Source organism: Seriola dumerili, unplaced genomic scaffold, assembly GCF_002260705.1.
Source record: "Seriola dumerili isolate Sdu_G_001 unplaced genomic scaffold, Sdu_1.0 BDQW01000017.1, whole genome shotgun sequence".
Classification (NCBI taxonomy): Eukaryota; Metazoa; Chordata; class Actinopteri; order Carangiformes; family Carangidae; genus Seriola; species Seriola dumerili.
This window is the reverse complement of record NW_019174272.1, coordinates 8,663,820-8,685,326: the sequence shown is the minus strand read 5'-3', so window position 1 is coordinate 8,685,326 and position 21,507 is coordinate 8,663,820. Positions and strand designations below refer to the sequence as shown.

General features: G+C 44.5%; 2 protein-coding genes across 2 annotated transcripts in view; both read right to left on the bottom strand.

The window, feature by feature from the left end:
• Positions 1-3,158: 3,158 nt before the first annotated feature.
• Positions 3,159-20,282, bottom strand: LOC111228810 (autism susceptibility gene 2 protein-like). Its single transcript, XM_022754883.1, has 13 exons — positions 20,176-20,282; positions 18,884-19,143; positions 17,099-17,259; positions 13,145-13,195; positions 12,848-12,943; positions 11,164-11,235; positions 10,889-10,918; positions 10,520-10,591; positions 9,612-9,744; positions 8,736-8,819; positions 7,373-7,456; positions 6,307-6,577; positions 3,159-5,641 (listed from the first exon to the last, which is right to left on the bottom strand). Exons 2-13 carry the CDS (start codon positions 18,975-18,977, stop codon positions 4,339-4,341), a joined length of 2,451 nt encoding a protein of 816 aa, XP_022610604.1. The 5' UTR covers positions 18,978-19,143; positions 20,176-20,282; the 3' UTR covers positions 3,159-4,338.
• LOC111227408 (fibrosin-1-like protein) overlaps positions 19,428-21,507 on the bottom strand; it is a 280,643-nt gene continuing 278,563 nt past the window's right edge. Inside the window, exons 7-8 of the mRNA XM_022752861.1 lie at positions 20,176-20,596; positions 19,428-19,437 (exon numbers count right to left, since the gene is read on the bottom strand). Coding sequence (XP_022608582.1) covers positions 19,428-19,437; positions 20,176-20,596 — 431 coding nt within the window. The remainder of the gene's footprint in view (positions 19,438-20,175; positions 20,597-21,507) is intronic.

Genomic DNA, 21,507 nt, shown 5'->3' with positions numbered 1-21,507 from the left:
TGCTAACTGAGCTCTGGAGAAATACGGTCACGGCAAGATCCATATTCAAATAAACTTCACTCTTGGCCCGTGCACACAAGCCATGTTGTCACCAGCTGGCAGTGCCTCTCACCGCCTCTTCAAATACTGAGCCACTTTTGATTAACGTCTCTACGGCTAATCATGTGCATTAGCTGTGCCAAATTGGACGAGCCACGTATGGCCTCCATTTGCCTTGAAATCTCTCTTTTTTTTTTTTTTTTTTTTTTTTAACTCATTCGAAGCATTTGAGAGCTTCCCTTTACACCACCCACCCCTCCCCTAAGTCTTCTCTTGTCTAGTGCCCATACATAGAACAGAGAGGGTGGTGTGGCGGCACCGTGCCATCCTGTGGGTCGCTGAATGAGAGGACTATCGCTGCCAGATGCACCCAGCTGCATAAATGTTATTCATTTTTTATGGCTTGTGTACATAATATGGCCAGTGTGGGAGATTGTGAGGTTCCACTAAAGGCTGGAAAAATCCTCAAAATTGAATCAAAGTGGAAAACTTATTTTGGCTGGTGGCTCTTCTGGACCTCCTCCTTTTCCATCTCCCTTAATTCTCTCCTACTCCTCCCTGTCTCACGTCGTGCTCTCTGAGGTTCCTCTGTGAGTGATTTACAGTATATTCTTTCTCCTAGGCTGCATTGGCTGGTCTCCTCGCTCAGCCATAGTGGTGGTGGTGTGAGACAGCCAGAATATTTGTCATAGATCCAGAGGTGCAAAGACATTAGACAGCACTTTGTCACCAGTGGCTGGAATTCACACCATTTGGCTGTTTCCAAGTCAGCTCCTTAACCGCTGACTGGCCTGGTTTGTGTCAGCTGCCGCTCTGTTGACATTGAAGGCTAAAAAAAGATGGCAACATGGAAGGATCTATGCTGTTAGCCTTTTTAGGTGGTCAAAACAACACGCAGTCTAAGAAGAGCGCTGTGACCGGGATCCACCGCCAAAGCCCTTGACTTGGAGCTCTCTCCCCCAGTTCACAGTTCAGATATAGTTTAGAGGTTTAGAATGGCTCTCGTCAGGGTTTGCTGCTCCCCGCAGAGAGATGGGCTTGAGCTCCGAGCAGAGCCACGGTCTCCCAAATCACCAGGCCCAGCGGAGGCCCCAGCAATCCAAATGTGATAGTGGCGGGGGCCTCCCGTCTCATTACCAATCTCCATTTCAAAACAGCCTTCAAATGGGAACTAATGCATTAGCTCTCGCTGGGGTAAAAGTCTAGGGAGCCACTACATAGCGGCTCAAAAACGCTTTCATACATGTTTTATCAGCGGGGGGAGAGCAAGCAAGAGAGAAAAGGAGCTTGGACTGAACCATTCATTTGTTGCCCATCTTATTAGCTTGGCACTGTGTTATTAGCGGCCATTGTGCTCAATAAAAGCCCCTTAGGTTTGTTCCACTGTTCGCTGAATCTGGGGTGAGCTCTGTGCCAGGCGCTTTTTGGAGGTATTTGAGAGCATGAAAATTCAATCCCAAACCCTCAGCATTGAGTTTTCTCACAGATAAATGAAGAGGATTAGTGGAACAATAAAACAATGTCTTACCTCAGATACCACCATATCCTATTAATTGGGATTATAGTGGAGAAATGTGTAAAAAAAAAAAAAATAAATAAACCCCACAATCTTGTATCACAGTCGCTTCTTTGTGACAAGCTGATACATAAAGCCCTGTCATAGTAACAACGTTTCGTCAAATAGGAAACGTGTTCCAAATAATGAAGAAGTAAATATAGAAAAATCATAAACAATGCCAGCAAAAGAGAAAAAAAAAGCCTGAACATGTGAAGAATAGCTGTGGAAAAGCTGACAATATTGCAGACGCTATAATAACCCACCTAGGGTTGGATATGCTAGGCAATGTGTCAATTGATTCCCATCTGATGATGGACTGTGTGTTGAAATAAATTGACCTTGCCAGACGATGAGTGAAATTGATGGAGCTTTTCATCTCCGGAGGGCCGTTCCACACTCAGCCGTAAAATGGATAGAGCACAGGACAGAGTGATTGAGTCGGGGGGGAAATGTAAGGTGAGGATTTTTCTTCTACCAAAGCTTGCTTGGTAAATAATAGTTACAGGAAAAATCACTATGTAGTAACTATAGAGGTTAAGTACCTGTTGCTGACTAGATGATTAGGACTAAAAGCACACAGCGCTAAAGTGAAGCTGGCCACTGACAGATGCTACCCGTTGGAGGAATATGTGGCTCAATTACCGGGGGCCTAAATTGAAAGTGATAGTGATTTAAGTCTTCCCAATCCCCAGCCCTATTCTGGCAAGCAGTCTTTTCAAGGAGCCCTTTTAAAAAAAACCCCGCTGGAGTGTGTGAGACACAGGAGCGCCATTGATTTTCAGTAACATCCCCTAATGACCTGGCCACGGTTTGATCCACGCTGTTATTATGGGCTGATACCATGGGACAGGATTGGTGGGTCTCACGGCACACAGCAGCGAGATGAGTAGTCAGGGCATTATCAGGATGAATTGGCGGCAAGCACAGCCGAGGTCTTGTCAATAGCAGGACAGGGCGCCTCAGGGCTCCCTCCGCGGCCCACACCAGAGCGCCTTCCGGCCTCATTAGAAAAGCAGATGAGTAGTGTGCATGAGGAGAGGAGGCGTATGAGAGGGGAGAGGAGCCTCTCCTCCACCATCTGATAGCCTGCCTCCCAGGCATTGCTCCTCTTAATGAGTCCAGACCACGGGTCAATATGCCACTGGGCTGCCAGTCAATACCGGTTACCTGCAACACAAACACTCAAAACCTGCTTTCATACAAAATCAATGTCCTATTAGTCCCTCCCTGTATTGCCTTGGCCCAGTCTCATCGATCCCCTCTGAAGAGCTCTGCAGCCCATGTATGACAGATTATGGCCAAATGATCTGATGGCTTAGGCTACTCTGCCAGCCAAGTCTGTTGCCTTTATGATTTCAAAGTAATAGCTTGATATCAGATGAGCAAATACTCTAAATGCTGAAAACTGAGGCACAAGGGTTATTGGCAAACCTATCAAGCTAACATCAACATTCCTCTCAGCAGGTTTGGCTTACAGACAAATTCAGTCCTGGTGTCAGCACGGACAGCGAGCACCAGGATTAAAGACAGGCTTGCAAATGTATGACATTAGGTCCAAACTTTATTCCGTACATTTTAAACCATGAATGTTCATTTTCATTTTTTTGCAGGCCTAAAACTCTACTTGTTTTGTATACAAGAGTCTAAGAAAAACAACTGCACAACACCACAAGGTTGACAGAGAAAGTCCTTTTGCCACCCACTAAAAAGTGTCCTTCTTTTCTGTCTGGGGCTGGTCCAGTTTGTGACTTGGAAGTCTTTCAATAATTCATCATTATTTCATTGGTAAATATAAACATGTGTTAATCCAAGTTTCTCTCAGTATCACCAGTATCGTCTGCTCCCTCCAGGTGATCTCTTCATTAGGGTGATGTGTGCTGCTTTGCATAGATTGCAGATGATCCTTGGAGGCCCTCTTACAACACCCTCCTGTCACACTTCCCATCCATTGGCCAGGCTTGTCTGTTACCATGATATTTAACAGGGAAGTGATTCCCCATGTTTCATTTAATTTTGTTTTTCTAGAAATGGTTAAAAAGCCTAATAAATTTACATGGTAATTTTGCAGCGAAGGAATATCAACAAGTTATTTACATCAGTTTTCTTTACAGAGACTGAACAAAGACCTCATAATATATATTTATCTGCATATCTCAAAGGCAAAACAAATGAACAAAACAAATCGGTAATGTAACAATTGTACATTGTCATCATTGAGGATATCCTGGTACCATGAGGTTAAATTACTGAAGGTTGAAACCAAAATCCAGTCTTTACAGTGGGTCATAATGGATATGTCTCACAATCAACTGGGATAAATATTGTAAAAGGTGTGACTAATGCACAAAATACATAAAATTCATAGAAATGATATCTATACATGGAACAAGGATAGGAAATGTACAAACTCATTTCAGGACCTCTCTTTTTGCACAAAGCTGAAAAAAGGTATTGGATTAATATATTAATAATTATCAAATATTTAAGTCGGATATAAACATACACATATTTGTGTTCTTTTTACCGACATTATTCAACCTCCAGTCCACTAAAAGTAAAGTCATGGCATGTGCTTAATCAGCCTTACACACCTGTACTTTGTACAATCATACCCTTTCCCTTAGGGAGTTTTGCTCTTCTCTGGTGAAGAGCAGTGCATTTTGTTCACAAGAGGATTTCAGATTGGGGGGGGGGGGGCTTGTGAGTGCGTCTCGTGAGACTTGGTGCACTTTTTTCAGAAGCTACCGAGCCTCTACCTCTTTTGGGTTGCGAGATGGTGAGTAGTCCCGTGGGTCCTGTGTGGTGGTGAGGGGGGTAGTCCTCCTGGGTGAGGCTGGCCTGGCACTGCCGGCTGGCACAAGGGGTGGGGGTGCACTGAGTGCTGCAGTAGGGGGTGTTCTGTTCAGAGGGCCGTTGTGTCCTGTGGAGGGGCTGAGTCTAGGGTACGGCATGCCGCCGAGGTGGGGCATAAAGGGGGGCATGTGGGGTAGATGGCCCTCCATGGGGGACTGGTGTAGCTGATGGAGGCGTGCTCTGTCCAGCTCCTCTCGCAGGTGGAGGCGCTCTCGCTCCTCTGCCTGTTGTCTCATCCTCTCGTGCTCCCTGCGCACCTCCAACAGGTGCTCGTGGTGAGAGTAGTCATGAGCCTCCCTCTCGCGGTAAGCTCGCTCCTGTTCGTACACACTGGGGAAACGATGTCCTTGCTCGGCCCTGAGCTGGAAGTCCATGCGCCGCTGCAGGTCCAGGCTGCGGTAGGCCTCTCTAAGTGGGTCCCAAGGGAAGGCCGGGTGAGGCAAGCGCTCTCTTCCTGCCAGAGGGCTCACTCCCATGAAGGGAGCCATACGAGCCCGGTCCAGCACATTGAGGCTGCCCATCTGGGGCATGGCACTCATGGAGAGGGGCAGAGAGTGTGCCATGGGGACACCATGCAGGCCAGGTCCTGGGATGTCACTGCCACGCGGTGAGGGAAGAGGGGGCTGCTGAGACAAAGGTGGGTGGTGATGGTGCGGGTTTCCAGGTTGACCGATGGGAGCAGGAAGAGCTTGGGCTGGTGGCTGGGGGGCGGGCTCTGAACTCACCACCATGACCTCCTGCTCCTCCTTCCTCTCCTCCTTAATCTTCATGTCATTTTTCACCTTGTGGAGGAGGTCTGCAGGTGGGGGCTCTTTCCTTTCGCTGTCCTTGAGTGTAGGCGGGGGCCCACCTGCCATCTTCATGCCCTGCTCATTGATCACTGCCTTGGAGTACGGAGAGGGAGAACGCTGAGTGGGTTTGATGGAGTCTTCTGAGGGTCTCCTCTCTAGCATCTCCTTGCCAGGCGAGCGGCTCTCCTTCACCTTCACGTCAGCCAGTGTGGAAGACTCTCTGTGGCGCTCCAGCAGCTCCTTCTCTGCCTCACGAACCCGGTCTACGCTGCCACTGTGATGCCGACCCGAATCACTGGAGTTCTGGCTGTTTGAGCGAATTAAGCTACTGATCTGATAGCTGACTGGTGCGGAGGCTGGAGATGAACGGTTGGAGTGTCGGTTGCGATCCACAGAATCCCTGTAATGACAAAGAAAAAAGAAAAAAAAAGTTTAGTTAGAACCAGTTAAAACAAGCATTGTGTAGGTGGGTTGTATTACATTTCTGAGTTTTAATTCTCTCAGAAAAAACACAAGTTACCAGGCTTTTCCTCCGATAATGTTTACTGCCTTTAAATCTGAGATCCTTCCAATTAATGTTTGACAGAGCTGCTTGTTGCCTGTTTGATTTGTGTGTTTCCTTATTGGATCCATGATTTCAGTTTATTTCAGTTTCCAAGGATACGAATGTTTAACAGTACATCTTGATGATATATATGATATATATATATATATATATATATATATATATATATATATACACACACACACACATATATGTGATGTTAGCTGGAGGATAGATCATTATTGTGGCCATGTTGGTTAAGTTGTGATCATGTATTTGGGCACTTGTGTGGATTGTTTTGTTATGCGTATGCATTGTGTGTACTGCATATACACTGTATAATACTTTGAAACAATAGGTGGTGAAAAAGGTAAAATCTCAAATGCCAAGATGTGCAAATCTTTTTAGTAATTGTCTTAAGAAATATTGTTTTTCACTGATTATTTTTCAGTATCATAAATTGAAAGCTAATATCCTCTAAATAATACTCTACAGGTGGATAAAAAAGACCACAAACTCACCTGTCTTTATCCTTCTCTTCCTTCCCGATGGACGAGTCTCTTTTCTCTCTTTCCCTCTCCCTTTCTCTCTCTCTTTCCCGTTCCCTCTCTCGCTCTCTCTCGTGGCTGTTGGCTGAGCTGCTTCTCTCAGCGTCTGTGGTTTTGGGCCACTGTGGCGGGGTGGGGAAAGACGGTGGAGTGCGTCGAAGTCTGTTCCAGGTGTCGTGGTGGGGGCTGCCAAACGTGGGCAGTCCTCCTGGCCCCTCCTTGGTGCCAAACACACTGTTGGACCCTGGAGGGAAGAGGGAGACAGGCGTGGGACCCACTGTAAGTTAATTGGGCACAAAACCTTCTTGAGGACACATAAGATGAGAAAGACTCAACAACAAAAGCTGCTTTTGTCTTTGTCTCTGGAGGCTCTCTCACTGAAGCTGTTTGAAAGAGTTAGAGGTTAATGGCTCCCCCCACCAGTGGAAAAAAATACTCATTTGCTTTTGGACTAAAGGGCCCCCCCCCCTCCCTTTTTGCACCGGATGAACAGGGGAGACTCACTTGCCCTCTGGAGTTGAGGGCTGTGAAAAGCCAAGGGAGACCTTAGCATTCCACGGCATGTCTATTCCAATCACATCCATTTTCACAACAGGATTTGGCACACAAAAATAGGAGGGATGAAGAGAAAGAGAGAAAGCATAGAGAGAAGGATGCAGGGGGGAAAGAGAAAGCCCTCCATGGCGGTGCAGAAGGGGCTTGTCAAATAATTAATAGATGAATTGCCACCAAACAGCAGACCTGAGAGTGCCTGTTGGCAGCAGCGCAGCCAGATTAAAGCCAGGCTGTTGGGGCCATGCTTGGTGGATGAAGTGGAGGCAGGGAGGAGGTTTGCTGTGGTGTGTTGTACTGCCTTGTTGGGCCTCGCTGGGCTAGGGCTGCTTTGACACAGAAACTAGAGCTAAGTGTCTTAATTTTTTTTTTCCTCCCCTCCTGGCTCTCCCTGTGGTCTAACTATGTCCTGCTCTGTTCTGTCACTGGCCACAGGGGCCAGATTGAAGGGGGGAGCGGTGGAGGAGGAGAGGGGGCCAGCGCTTACCAAGCGAGGGGTTGCCTAATCCTCCGAAGGCACTGCTTGAAAGGTTGCCGAGGCCGCCAAAGGAACTGGAGCGACTGAAAGGATCTGCAAAATGCCAAACAGGGATTAGCAAAAGGGGGGGTGCTGGCTAGCAGTGCTCACCCCAACACCAACCCGTTCCACTCGGCTTTTCTCTTACAAGCGAGCTGTGGTTTTTTTAGCGCTGCCACCTTAGCTCTCTGCCTGGTAATCCTGCAGTAGCCAGGTCGCCTGGATGCTGGATTCACTGCCACTAACTGGAGTGGAGTGTCACTGACCCTGCTGGGCCTAGCGGAACGACACTGCTTGATGGGGAAATTAGTTTTGCGTTGTTGGAGCTGAGCTGAAAATGGACTGTGGTAGGGCAGGGGAATTAGAAGCTGTAAAAATTTGTCTAGATGGACCATAATGCTCAAACTGGAGAACCAGGGTCTGATGGGCTCAACTGATGCAAACTCTAGCCTCCAAATTTGCAGTAATAACACAAATATTTACCCTGAGAAGTCAGTGAACAGCATTCATCAACTGATAATTTGCAGTCCCATATTAATTCAGCAAAAATCCATCAGGAAATGAAGAAGTTATCAACAGATTAGGGTTTAAGGATTTTCAGCTCTGGGCCTTGTTAATATATCAGAAAAGACAACAATTGAGAAATCTCCTCTGCCTCATAGATGAATTCCCTGGACAAGAAAATTTTGTTCGCTAAGTCTTCCTCCTCTGTGGACTGTGTGTATTCACAAGCACAAAATGGATTGACTCAAGGGCTTATTCCATGAAATCAACTTGCCACTCTGAATCCAAACAGTGTCTCAAATAGAAGGGTGGAAAATACACGAATGAATAAAAATAATTACATGCACAAATAAATCCAGCACCATGAACTATCCTACTCCTACTGTGAATTACAAAATCAACTTTGCAAGCTTATAGAAAATAGTGTCATATATGCTGCTGCGCTGCATTTAGTTTCTCCAAACAAACGAGGGATGACAAATAGGGCTGAAGAGTGAACACTAGGCTAGCTACGTCTTTTTAATAACCCCAGACAGAGTTATTTAAGGCGATGTTATGAATCATACTGTCCAATTACATTATGGCTACACTCTCCTACGAGTTTGCTCATGAAGTGCCGCAGCAGACTGACTACGCTGGCCAACTGGATTCCACATTAACCTTCAAACGAATCTGAGATCAAAACTAGAAATATCTCGGCTTCAAATTACACCCTGGTGGCTTGTAATGTGTTTAAAACATGAGTGCAAAAAAGAGAGAGTGGGTGAGAGAGAGACGGAGCGAAAGAGGAGATAAATGTATAAAAAAATTTGAACGTGGGGTTACTTACACTTACCTGCCAAATGGCTAGGAGGCAGGAAGCCACTGGGGTGTGGGGCAGGGCCGTAAGGGGAGGGAGCTGGGTGGCTGGAGCCTATCAGAGGCAAGGAGGATAGAGGATTGTTATTACAATACAATCAGACAGTCATAAACTCTAACTGGCATGCAGAGAGAAACTGAAATTATTTCCCACCCACAACAATCACACTTCTGACCCCCGTGATTAGCCAGGACAAAAAATGTAAATGTGAGTAAATATGAACAAGTGTTTTTTTCCTGCAGCAGCATAACAAACTTGTTGAATACGCCGTACATGGAAGCTGGAGGAGGTTAGAGACGGCTGAGTAATGCCATTGAGGAAATTAGCAACTGATAGTTTGGTTTTATTGCAGCTGTTTGTGTGCAAGTCTATAACTGCTTATTGAGGTCAGTTCCAGAGTGTGCAACAAGCTGGCCTCCCTCACAAAACACTGTTACCATCACCCATATTCCATGAATGGTTAATGAAAGAACCAATTACAGGAGTGCCTCTGACACACCACTGCATAATTACCAGTCAAAGGCCATTCGCCTCTCTGTTGCCCTCCAACGCAGGGCAAATCAGTCAATTACCTAACCGAGAGTCATCCATATTCATAGACGTATCTGACTCCCTTTACTGGCAAAACATTTGCTACAAAAGCACTATAATTAAGTGAACATTACATGAGAGGAGAGAAAAAAATGATACCATTTCTTTACAATGGTAGAGGAACAATTTTGACATGCAGCTATAAATGCTTATTTGCATAAAGACAAAACATGCCATTGAAAGGCTTTGAGAACAGGATAATTTGAGCGTTTTGAATGATTTGACATGGAAGGTGCACTGAGAGACCCCACTGACCTGTGGAAGAGAAAAGAGGTCGTGCCAGGTCATGAGGGTACGGGAACCCTGGGAAGACTCCTGGAGCTGGGGGTCGACTGAACAGGTCCAGCTTCCCATTCATGTCTAGTTTGTGAGGATCCAGCTGCATTTGCTATAGTCAAGAGAGGCAGAGACAAGCAGAGGGAGACAGACAAAGAAAATTAGGTCGGTAGGCAACAGTACTAAACATTTCTAACAACAGAGTGAGAGGGATTTATCCTCAGCTACACACTGGGTGAGAGATCAGAGGAATACAGATACATCAACAATGGCTCTGTGTCTCCAATTCTGGCCGACTGTGTTATAACAAATATATGTAAGCTGATTAGGGACACTAAATCCTTGGTTACGGGGGTTCAGAGCCCAAGAAGGACTGACACCACTAGGCCAGTGGCCTTAGCAGAGGATCTCCATGGCGAGGCCACACCATCCTCAGTCAGTGAGAGGAGTAGTTCCACATAAGAATTTTTTTGTCTGTGCTCACGTGTTGCATTTTGGTCAACACAACCATCACTTCAACTACTAATTCTGTCACTGCTGTGCTGTTAATGGGAAGGGTTCTAATCTGCCCGAGCCATGCACAGAGCCTTGACTTAGCTTTAGGGAACACTTAACAAGAGGAGACACCATTTTTGTTGGATTTTGAATCATTATTACCTTTAACAGCTTTCTCTTCCTTTTTTGTCTTTTCCCACCCACATGGTCTTTCTGAACCCAGTAACACGATTATAGATTATTTCACTGGTAAAGATCCAACTATGACATGATCAGACCTACTGTGTATTCAGTAAGTTTGTTATTTGGGTCATTATTCCATTACCAATATACTGTATCTGGTTTACATGACAGCAAGACTCCTGCAAGACATCATTATCCATCTCACGCACCTTCATTTTCTGCTGGTGGTGGTAGATCTGCCATGCGATCTGGACATGCACTGCACACCACTTGCCAGGTTTCTAAAAATTTAGAGAGAAACTGAGGTTAGCCTGCTGGCTTTAATATGGGGAACTAAATATGGATTCTGGCATTGTGATTTTCTGGCCAAACTACAAAGTGGGAACTCGTCAGAATTTTCAACCAGGCAACGGATTAAGAAAATCTAACCCTGACTTTAACCCAATAGAGACCTCAAAGCAAACCGTAAATGCAGCCAAAAGCCTGCAGGAATTGTTGAAGAATTTGCAGTTTTAGACTTTGTGGCCTGGCCAGAGAGATGACACATTTAACAAGAGATGGACAAGGCAACCACTTACCCTGACAGATGTCCTGAATGGATCTGTTATCTGTATGGACAAACAGACGAGCATTATCATCAACAACAAAGATATGTGGCCAAAATGTGCAGGCACTTTGGATGAATGTCTGCATGGACAGGCATGAGGAGAAATGTTTTGTCTCACAAAGATGTTAATGCAGAGACATGCATTCACATCTCTCTGAGACGCATACTGTATGTACACGCGTGGCTTTCACCAGGAGGGACAGAGCAAGAGGAGACTGGTTGGGATGCTGTCAGCCTGACGCTTACCCGTGGGTCCTTCTGTAGGAGTGTGTGAGGTACTGCTCCAGGACGTGCTGCTACGTCAATGGGATTAGAAGCCTGACAGAGAGAGAGAGACAAAGGGAAAGAGAGACATGGTAACCAAACAGCTCTGCAGTAGTTAAAGCATTTATAGAATATAAAAAAAAGAAATGAATTAAAAGAAATAAGCCAAACCTGTTGCATAACTACTTTATGCAGGAGGTAAATTCATTCTTAATTCAATAATTCTCAAATGGTGTCTGTGGCATCCTCATAAGTGTCCTCAGTAGAGGACTTTTCATTTTGGATTTTTTTCTGTCTATACAACAGAAGTACTATGAGACTAAATCTTCTGTCCATGTCCTGGCTGGATGTGTGTGGCATGGAAGCATGTCAGAACCTGATCTAAAACCACTCAAAGATCCTCCGGCTACAGATGCCATCATCACCTTATATCCTCCCTCAGTAGCACTATAGCTCTCTAATCCTCAACTACAGCTGCTATATGGCTGATGTCATAGATAAAAGTGCAATGATGCTGCAGGTGCTGAGCCACGCCAGTGTAGCACATCTCCTCTTTAAGTCGCTGAGGCACAAGTGCTGAGATCAGCCTTATTAATCCACCCAATACCAGGGACAGGAAGATCCTGCAGGGTGACCTGCGTCACCAGCCCCCACAAACAAACACACATCCCAAGCCCTGCCTCCCCAAGCTCCTCTCCAAGAATACTTAGCAGGGGTTTTAGACGCATAAGACTGTTCCTTGAACCATCTGGAGGGGCCTTTGACAAAAGGGCCCCTCCATGACAGAGTCTGCTGGGAATAGAGCCAGCGGATTTAGGGCAGCTTTGATTAGGGGCTTACACCAGGTCACAGCCGCTGGGCATCTGCCAGACAGACTCACACCCTCACACCCCTTCCCATCCCTCACATCCCTGCCGCCCCACATCTTCTCCTGTCCCCCTTATCACAGCTCGGGTCAGCATGCAGCTCTGACCCTGGTTCAGGTCCATTCCAGTCTGACAGAATAGAATAATGGATTTAAATGGGATGGGGCCGCAGTGTATTACAATCCTGTTTCACATCTTCAGTGATCTGAGCTCTGCTGCTTTTCTCATCTAATATCAAATATCTAATGTACTGTAAGTGTAGGATGAAACCTTATTTCTGCTATGGATATACCCTTCAAGTATATTTCCTTTATGATACACATATAAAGCATACTTGCATGTACAGTTTTTTCATCCCAACCAAAAACTACAGGACTGTCTTTCTGGTTAGAGGTGTCCTCATCAAGTTAGTTGCTTCAGTGTTTGATGAGAATGAAAACCTACAGAACACCTACAGGCGTACAGTATATTACACACCTGACTTTAAAACTTCCATGCACAGTCTACTAATTATTCCTTTCATAATTTTCCTTCAGTGAGTGTGTGGAGCCATTTTGACCCATGCAAAGTCTTGACACTCTTTATATACAGCAGGGGCTTTAATTGTTTTTTACACTGACAGAAGGTGACTACTTGAGTGCATGTCATTTTATGAAAAAAAAAGTCAAATTAAATTTTAAAGTTGAAGAGTTTTAGTTTCAATTGTGTACAAGCTTGTGTGATTTCTTTTGTGCCCATTCCTCCTTGAATTGTCTATCTGTTTGTAGATTGTGGGTTGAGGGTAGGGATCTGGGGCTGACCTTGGGCTGGAAGGCTCCTTGCAGCGAGCTGAAGGGTCCTGAGTGTGGGAGCAGCGGGGGCATGCCTGGCATGGTGGGGGGATAGGAGGGGAAGAACTGGGGAGAAAAGAGGAGGATGGGAGACACAAAAAGACACAAAACAAAATCAAACAGAGATACGTACAGGACTCAAGCATATGCACACACAAAAACCACAGCCACAATAAATGCTGTCATGGCAACATTCAAATATGTCAAATATTTGATTTGCCAAATGCAAATAACTAATTTAAATTTGTATGACCAAGAGAAACTCACGTTTGAATGTCGGATGAATGGATTGTCCAGTTTGGGGGTGTATTTGTCGAACTGGAAGAGATAAGAGAGAAAAGACTTAGAAAACCGTCCACAAAATGATTTACTTTACCAAAATCCTTCAAGCAAAAGCCTTTTTTAAAAATACCCTCTCATTATTTTTACATCATAAAAACATAACATGTGATCAACATCTGTAACTGGTAATAAGCAGGATTTTGATCCAGAATAATAAGCCCAGGAGTAAAGCAGCTGGCTTGCACTGGTCATGGGTTTACTTAAACTGCATGGTCAGATAGGCAGTTAAATTACTAACAATACAGCCGCTTTAGCAGACTGCCAAGATGAAGGCAGCCTGCATGATTTTCCAATTGAGCATACAGAGGTTGGGCGTGGAGGCCCAGCTTTGGGAATCATACCATTTTAAAACCAGACCAGTTGTTTCTATTCACTGGAAAATTTGTAGAAATGTGAATCTAATTGCTTTTGACTGCTACAGGCTTTTTTTTTTTTTTTTTTTTTTTTTTTTAACAACAATCCCTGATGGTATAGACGGGAGGGGAGTACATGGAGACATATAGCTTGTTTTGGGTGTTAGACAACCAGACTTCAAAAGAGATTTTTAGTCAAGAAAAAAGTCCAATTCTCTGTGCATAAAATCATGGAAAGAATATATGGAACCTCTTGTGTGAGCAGTTTGTCTTTTATGACTGAAACTGAGTCGAGTAGATGACATTTGCAATGGTTAGGGGCTAATTCAGGACAGATCAGCATGAAACTGATATAACCTTGAAATGCTGAACTGATGAGAGGAAACCATTTCCGAGGCAGAGCTTATGCCTACCAGAATAATCTCAGTTAGAATTTGCCATATAAAAACCGTGTTGTTGGGTGAAAAAATGTTTCTGATCATATCCCGAACACATGGGAATCTAGTCAGTAAACTGAGAAGGAGAGCAGGGAAAGCGAGAACGGCGAATGCTGCCCCACGTATGAATGGGGGCTTTGTATGTCTGTTCACTGGCTCTCTATTTTGAAACAGGCTAATTACAAGTGACAGTAACTTATTCCTATTCCGCAAATACACAAACCATTTGCAGGTACTTTTTGCGAGTGTTTTCACAAAGCTCTCTTGGCAGGCGCAGACGTTTCGGGTTTACATAAAACAAGAAAATGAGTGGGTATGAATCAGTGTTTCTGTGTGTGCGTGTGCTGCAGCACGGGTGGTTGTGGGGGTAGCGGGTGCAGGGTTGGCTGAGCGGCTGGTGGAGAGGCAGGGATTGGGTCAGGGGCCCTTTGGTGAACCAGGGCCATTCACATCTGCACACAAAATGGCAGCAGCAGCAGTGATGGTGTTGACGGCCCTGTTTGTGGGCGATAATGGCCCCAAATCAAAGACAGATAGCCTATTGAGAGGAAACGCCGAGCCAGCTTCCGAGCTCATTAAACAGCTCCTCTGCATTTCTGAAGGCGCGGCCTGTTTAATGTCTGACACTGGGAGAGGGATTTTGGCTGCTTTATGGCCTTGTAAAAAAAAAAAGAAAAAAAGAAAAAAGAAAAAACTCTTGCCCTTGTAATTTATGGTGCCTGTCACAGTTTTATAGTAAACAGCTTTGGCTAATTAAAGCTTAATATTTCATCTTATAACAATTAAGGATATTCCTTGTCCAAAGACAAGGCTGGGGCAAGGGGGCGGGGTAGCAAAGACACTGCTGCCATTTGGCAGGCCAGCTGCTTGAGGGCGTAGAACAATAAACAAATATAGAGGCTTCATAATTTCATTAATTACAGCCATTAGCCAAGGGCTGTTACATAGTTGAAATGACATGGGGCATCTAGAGAGTAGGAGAAAATAAAAGAGAGAGAGAGACAGACAGAGAGAGAGAGAGAGAGAGAGAGAGAGAGAGAGAGAGAGAGAGAGAGGAAGCACAACTTGGCCATACGTGGTTTGCCTTTTCATGACAAAACAGTTAGACAACCACAACATCATCATTACTGCTGCCTCTTTAAGCAAGCACCAAAGAGAAGAAAAACAGCATTGTTACCGAGGAGAGGAGGGGAGGGGAGGGGAAAAGACATAAGTTAAGTAACAACACAGTTTCAATTAAAAGGAAAAAAAACAGCAGAAGACATTAATGGCAGTCTCAAATCCCATCGTAATAACACAACAAGAGATGGGGGAGTATGTACATCACGGGCTACATAATGCCAGCATTAGTGAGATGGAGAAAATCGCCTCTTTCATCTTCAAAGAGAGGACTGTGTACTGTATATAATTCCTACCATGTCAGGAATGAACAGAAGACCAGATAACGGCATGTGTGTCGGCTGAAAGACGGTCTAAACGGTCTCTACACTTATCTGAGACTGTGCCATAAATACCACAGCTTTGATTTCTAATGTACAGGATGGGGATAATCTTGGAACGGGGCCTTAATGGGACCACAGGCTCTCAATCAGAGGTCATGACATGATGGATTAGATCTATTAGACTAATGCCAAAAAGCTACAAATGGGGCCCCCGTCTGAATCGACTGTGAGAGATTGCTGTGCATTTGAAATGATGGATGAATAGTTATAACCTTTTTTCCTCTGCACTAATCTGAGAGCTGCCAGAGTTTGACCCCCCCTCCCAGACTTGATGGCAGTCAAAGCACGGAAGCAATTAGAAACATTATCAAAACAGTTTTGCAGTGATGTCATCCCACAGCCATCCACAAGTTATTTGACCGGCTTTGAATTTGTCATTGGCAAGTACGGTTGCTGTTGAGCTGTGCACGCGCGCACACACACACACACACGTGGCAAGGAGCTTGCACACAAATAGTCTGCAGAAATACACACACAGATCTGTTTGACTGCGCCTTCGTTGCTCTTTGTTAACAGGCAAATGAAAACATTCAAAACCATTTAAAACACATCCATATGCAAACAATTGAAAAGCCTGCCTTCAGGCAATTCTCCGTTTTTGATCCTCAGCAAACACTGAACAGCAAAATCTATGTCAAAGTTAAGAAGAAGATGAATAATTTAAATTAAATTTGGTAACGTTGGTGTGGTAGACATGCTATGAGTCAGATAAGGGCCTCTACGAAGTGATTCATATTGTGTATGTACAGTTTAATACATGATTCCACTGTGGATGAAGAAGTTGAAGGTCATGAAAATAAATATGTGCTTGGTCAGGTTTGACCAACCTGAGCAGCAGTTTGCACGTATCTGGATGAACTAGTGGATGTATGTGATGTGTGTAATGGAAGGTGGCAGCCAGTGGGCCGTGTCTGCCCAGCATTTGGCCTTATTACAGTGGAACTGATGTGACGCTCCCAGCTTCTCGTCAGCTCTCAGACTTTAGCAGCAGAAATCAAAGAGCAAAATTCAAACTGAATCAGTGGCATATTTTTTGAAGGGAGGGGTTCCTACAGCTACGGGACATATTTGGTGAATTTTGGGGTAAAGAAAAAAAAGGGAGGAACTGATTGAAGAGGGGAGATTGGGAGGGGTGACAGGTGGGTGGGAAGTTACTGGAACTTTTCTTTTTTACTTATCCTCACATTTCTGGCTTGGGTACGCACCATGGGGGGTGCGGTGGGCGGGGTGAGGATGGCGGCCGGGGGCAGACTGGCGGGGAAGGGCGTGAAGGTGTGCTGGTGGGTGTGTTGGTGCTGGTGCATGTGCTGGTGTTGGTGAAACTCGGCCCTCAGGAGCGACACGGGGGCCAGCGGCGAGGCGGACGGCCCCCGGCCCCGCTCTGAACTCTGAACCAGGAAGCGGTTGTTCAGCTCCTGCCTCAGGAGGTCATGCTCTGCAAGAAAGGAGAGCGAAAAAAAGAAAATAAAAAAAGAAAAAGAAAAAAGGGGTAGGGAGAGGGAAAGGGGGGGACACAAGAAAAAAAAAGGCACGGGCGCCCAGTCAGTCTTCACAACAAGGGTAGAAGAGAAGAAAGAAAATAGTCACCTGGCATTCTCTGTTTCTCCAGCTCATGCTGTGAGGGTTTTCTACGTGGGGACTCATTGGTGGTGGTAAGAGAGTTGCCTGTGACAATGTGCCAATCAGAATCCCCGAATGAGGCTGGCAATACATGATTGGTTGGTTGAATGATATCAACAGGCTGGTATCTAAAGACAAGAGAGAACCAAGAGTCATCCCAGCAGAAAACACACACACTCTTGCCCTCTATTAGAAAGTCAATGCACAACTGGCATATTTATTACATACTTTGGAGACACCCATCATCGCTGGAGACATTTCTTTCCTTCTATTGCTGAATGAAATTGTTTGTTCTGATTAAATACTTGAACATATTATTAAATTGTTAGAATTCACCTATCGTTTACAAGAGAAAACACAATTCCGGTTGTTGAGGTTGTATCAGATTGCATGACATTTTTCAACAGGGTAAATTGTTGTTTTCAATAGGCCTTTGCTCAAGACGTCTCCAGCTGTGATGACTGTCCACTTGTTAGCTGACATTTTCCAGTGATGCATCCAAGCCCTCATACTGTGACCTCATCACCCTTTCTATGCTGCTATAAATACAGACTATCTTAGAAAATGATGTATGATATTCTCCACCAGTGGAAATAAGACCTGACATTAAAGCATATGACTTGTAGGAGAAGCAGCACATTATTGCTTTTTACATTTAAATCAGATTTATTTCCACTCTGTGCTGCAAAAGGGTGATTTGCTGGTGAAGCTCTTTGGAAATTACTCAAATTATTGATTACTGGTAATTGGGTATTTGAAGCATCTGTAGCTGCTGCACTAAGTGGACGACATTACTTATATTTATGGTCAGAACATTAAAGGAACATGCTGACTTTTTAGGAAAGGGCTCTTTAACTGGCTTACTGTTTTACTACGGGCTTTAGTATCTCATGTGCGCCATACACTGCTTTTGAGATAGATGCAAAATTATCATTTAATATTCACTATGCACAGGCTGTGACTGGGATCTGGGAGGAATACTTGAATCAATATTTTCATCATAAGAAAACGCCCTTATTTACCAAAATGTGTTTTCTTTAACAACGTCAGTGTAACAGCCTCTTCTGTTCCATATTTAAAATCAGTAAAGGAGGAAATAAACCTACAGACAAGTAGCAATGAAAAAACGCCCACATGCACGTTTAGAAATATAAAGAAATGTATGCCTGGATGAGCTGTTCTGTGCAGTATCAAAGGATAAATAAGTAAAAAAAATAAATAAATGAGCACTTACCAGATCAGGAAATCATATATGAACACTTGACTAGTTTCAACACCATGTAACACATTTTATGACATTAACAGTTGAAAAATCCTCAACTAATTATTACGGTTGAAGACTAGTTCTCCAGTTAGTGAGTGTTGGTGCTGTAGCATGCATATGTAAATGTGTGACATAAAGACAGTAGAGCTGTGCAGCCAAGTCTAGTACAACTTAAGAGATAAGATACTGTATGCTGGAATATAAAATGCCTACTTCACTATACGAACTGTTAGAGAGCCTGTGTTCAGAGTATTTATGTACACTATTGCAGTATTCATAGATGCAGCTAAATGTGTTAAGAAAAAGCTTTGATAAAGAAAATGCTGGAAATTCATTCAATAAATACTTTTGCAGAACTTTGTTATTTTGTCAGAAGGTGTTGTTAAAATAACAAACCAAATCACAAAGGACCAACATGGAAAGCCAGTGTTGGAGTTTGTGTCTGCACTGGCATGCTACCATCTAACATGTGAGGTGCGCGGCTTTACCTGGGTAGGGGGTGCCGGCGGGGTGCCCAGGCACCACTAAACTGTTGGTTGGTAAGGTTGGTGGTGGAGGCAGTGTGGCTGGGGTTGCAAACATGGCCGGATGGCGATGGGCCGGGCTCCGTAGGGAGGAATAATGCGAGGTAGAGAGATTGGCTATGGACAGAGGCAAGGCGGGGGCCGAGGACGGGAGCCCGCTGAGGTGGTGGTGAGGGGATGGGGGCAAGTGTTGTTTGGGAAGAGCCACTGGACTGCTGCTGTGGCTGAAGAGTTACACAGCAAAAAAATAAAAAATAAAAAATACAATTAAAAGAATGATAATTCATACTGCAAATCAATACTTACTGTATTTTATTCATTCTTCAGTGTACAGTAAGAATGCAGTAGTTATGATGTAATTGGTGAAAACACTAAGAACTTTTACAGCTTCCATTTATTGTATACATGAGTTCACTTGCTTTGTTGCCAGCTCAGTATTAGTTCAGCGTTACTGATACGTTTGACACTTTGCTTTGACAACAGAAGAATGATTTTCCAATAAAGCTTCTTACATTGAACTAAAAAAAGAGGTGAGGGCAGAATCTGAGAAAATGAGATGAAATGGGAAACAGTTGAATGTGCTGGAGTGTTGCTCAATGAAATACAGTAAATCTGACAGCTAGTTATTGCAAGTTTGTGTGGCGGAAAATCAATATCTGCTTGAAAACTCGATATTGATATTGTGTAGAATATAAATCGCACAGTATCTTGTTGGACTACATTATATTAATTTTGAAATTGCTGCAGTTTATTTTATTGCTGTCTCCACTAGACTGGCAAGGACACATTAAAGAAAAGTAGAGGTTTCTGGCACAACACTCAACCTTCCTCCAAGGTTCATGGAGAAAGTCTAAAGTGGTGAAAACGCATCAGTCTAACAATAAAGGGCACATTAAAAGATACTGGCTACAGTGTGACACCCTGATCTTGTATAGAGGTGGATATGGTGATAACAAACTGAATACTGAATTTCTGCTCCATTATTGTTAGTCAGCAATACTGAAATCTCTAGTGGTCTTACACAGACATCACTCAGCTGGTCAAATGAGGTTGAAATGTTGCTGAATATGCCACTAATCTAACACCAGTGTGTTACAGTTACAGCATGGGTATGTTACTGTAAGTAGTGTGTGTGTTTTTATTGGCTGTTTTTCACTGCTAATTCTTGGTAGGCAGCCATTTTCAATGAAGCACAAATGCCTCCCGTCTTGTACGTCCCTGCCCCAGTTACCAAACATGCCCATGTTACAACCCACCTGATGTCGTGGAGGCTGTTGTACTGCAGTGGATGGTGCACTTGGTGGCTGATTACTGGCCGTGTGTGGTGCTGTGGAGGCGGAAGAACACGGGGCTCCTGGTGCGGGTGCGGGTGAGGAGGGTGGGGCTGGGGATGGGGTGGTGGCCTCAGCAGGGGAGGGGTAGGGACAGGGGGTGGAGGCGGCTGCTCCTTCTTGACACTGAGAGGAGGCGGGGTGGGGAGGCGTGACCTAGGAGGCTCTGGAGGGGCCGCTGCTGCAGCAGGGGCAGGGGAGCCCGTGGGCGCCGAAGCCGGGGTGGGGCTGGGCACGGGAGGCGCGAAGGGCACCTCACTGTTGCTTTGCTCCTGGCTGCGCTGGAGCCCTGATACTTTGGCTGAGCTACAAGTCTTGGACTCGGGACTCTCATTCGTTGGCACACCTGAGGAGAAAAGAAACAGTAAAATGTAAAAAGAGAATTTGTAAACCTCTATCTGAAGTTCATCTGCGTTGCCCATCTCTGATGTCAAGTCATTTCCTGGTTTGATTCAAACCACCTCATGACAGATATTAGCTGTAGAAGAGGAGCTGTTTGCTACTGTGTGTATTCAGAGGAGTATATATGATCAATGATAAGTAAAACATAGCTCCCTTTCCTCCTTTCTAATGTTCTCCACATGTCTTCTGCCCAAAGTTCCTCCTGTTTCCCTCTCCCTAGGTTCCATTAAGTGTTTAATCAGGTCATTTTCATGCTTGACTATAATCAGATGATCCAATTTCTTCTCGCGATCCAGTCAGTATGAATAAATCACAGCTAATTAAAGTTAAATGTCGGCCCCTATTCAGGGCTTTGCTGAGCACACAATCTGGCATGAAATAATTATGTTTCAATTGTGCTGTGAAGAGAGATCACGGCCCCTTATCTTGGCCTCTCTGCCACTGTGCTTTTCTGTCCTCCCTTCCTGATCTTTCAGGGGATTTGGGAAACCGCAGCAAAGCACTCTGAACTTGGCCACTTTGTCTTTACCATTCATCAGGGGTCTTTTCAACAGACAAGAAGCTTTTATGATCAGCATTCCACTCAACAACGACTTTTCATACTTAGGCTGTTGCAATTTAATCACTGTAATTATGTGCCGTTGTAGCGGGAAAATTAAAGTGGCAGAAAACGCAGCATCTCAACACCTTTCACATACAAAGAATCTCAAAGCACTTATGAATCAATGCAAAAGAAAAGATATTTGGTGATATTCTACTTCTCTCAGAGTTAAAAGAAAAGCAAAATGGGCCACAAAGAAAGTGAGTTTGAGGAGATGTTAGTGCTACAACTACAATGGAGAAAACACACACTGA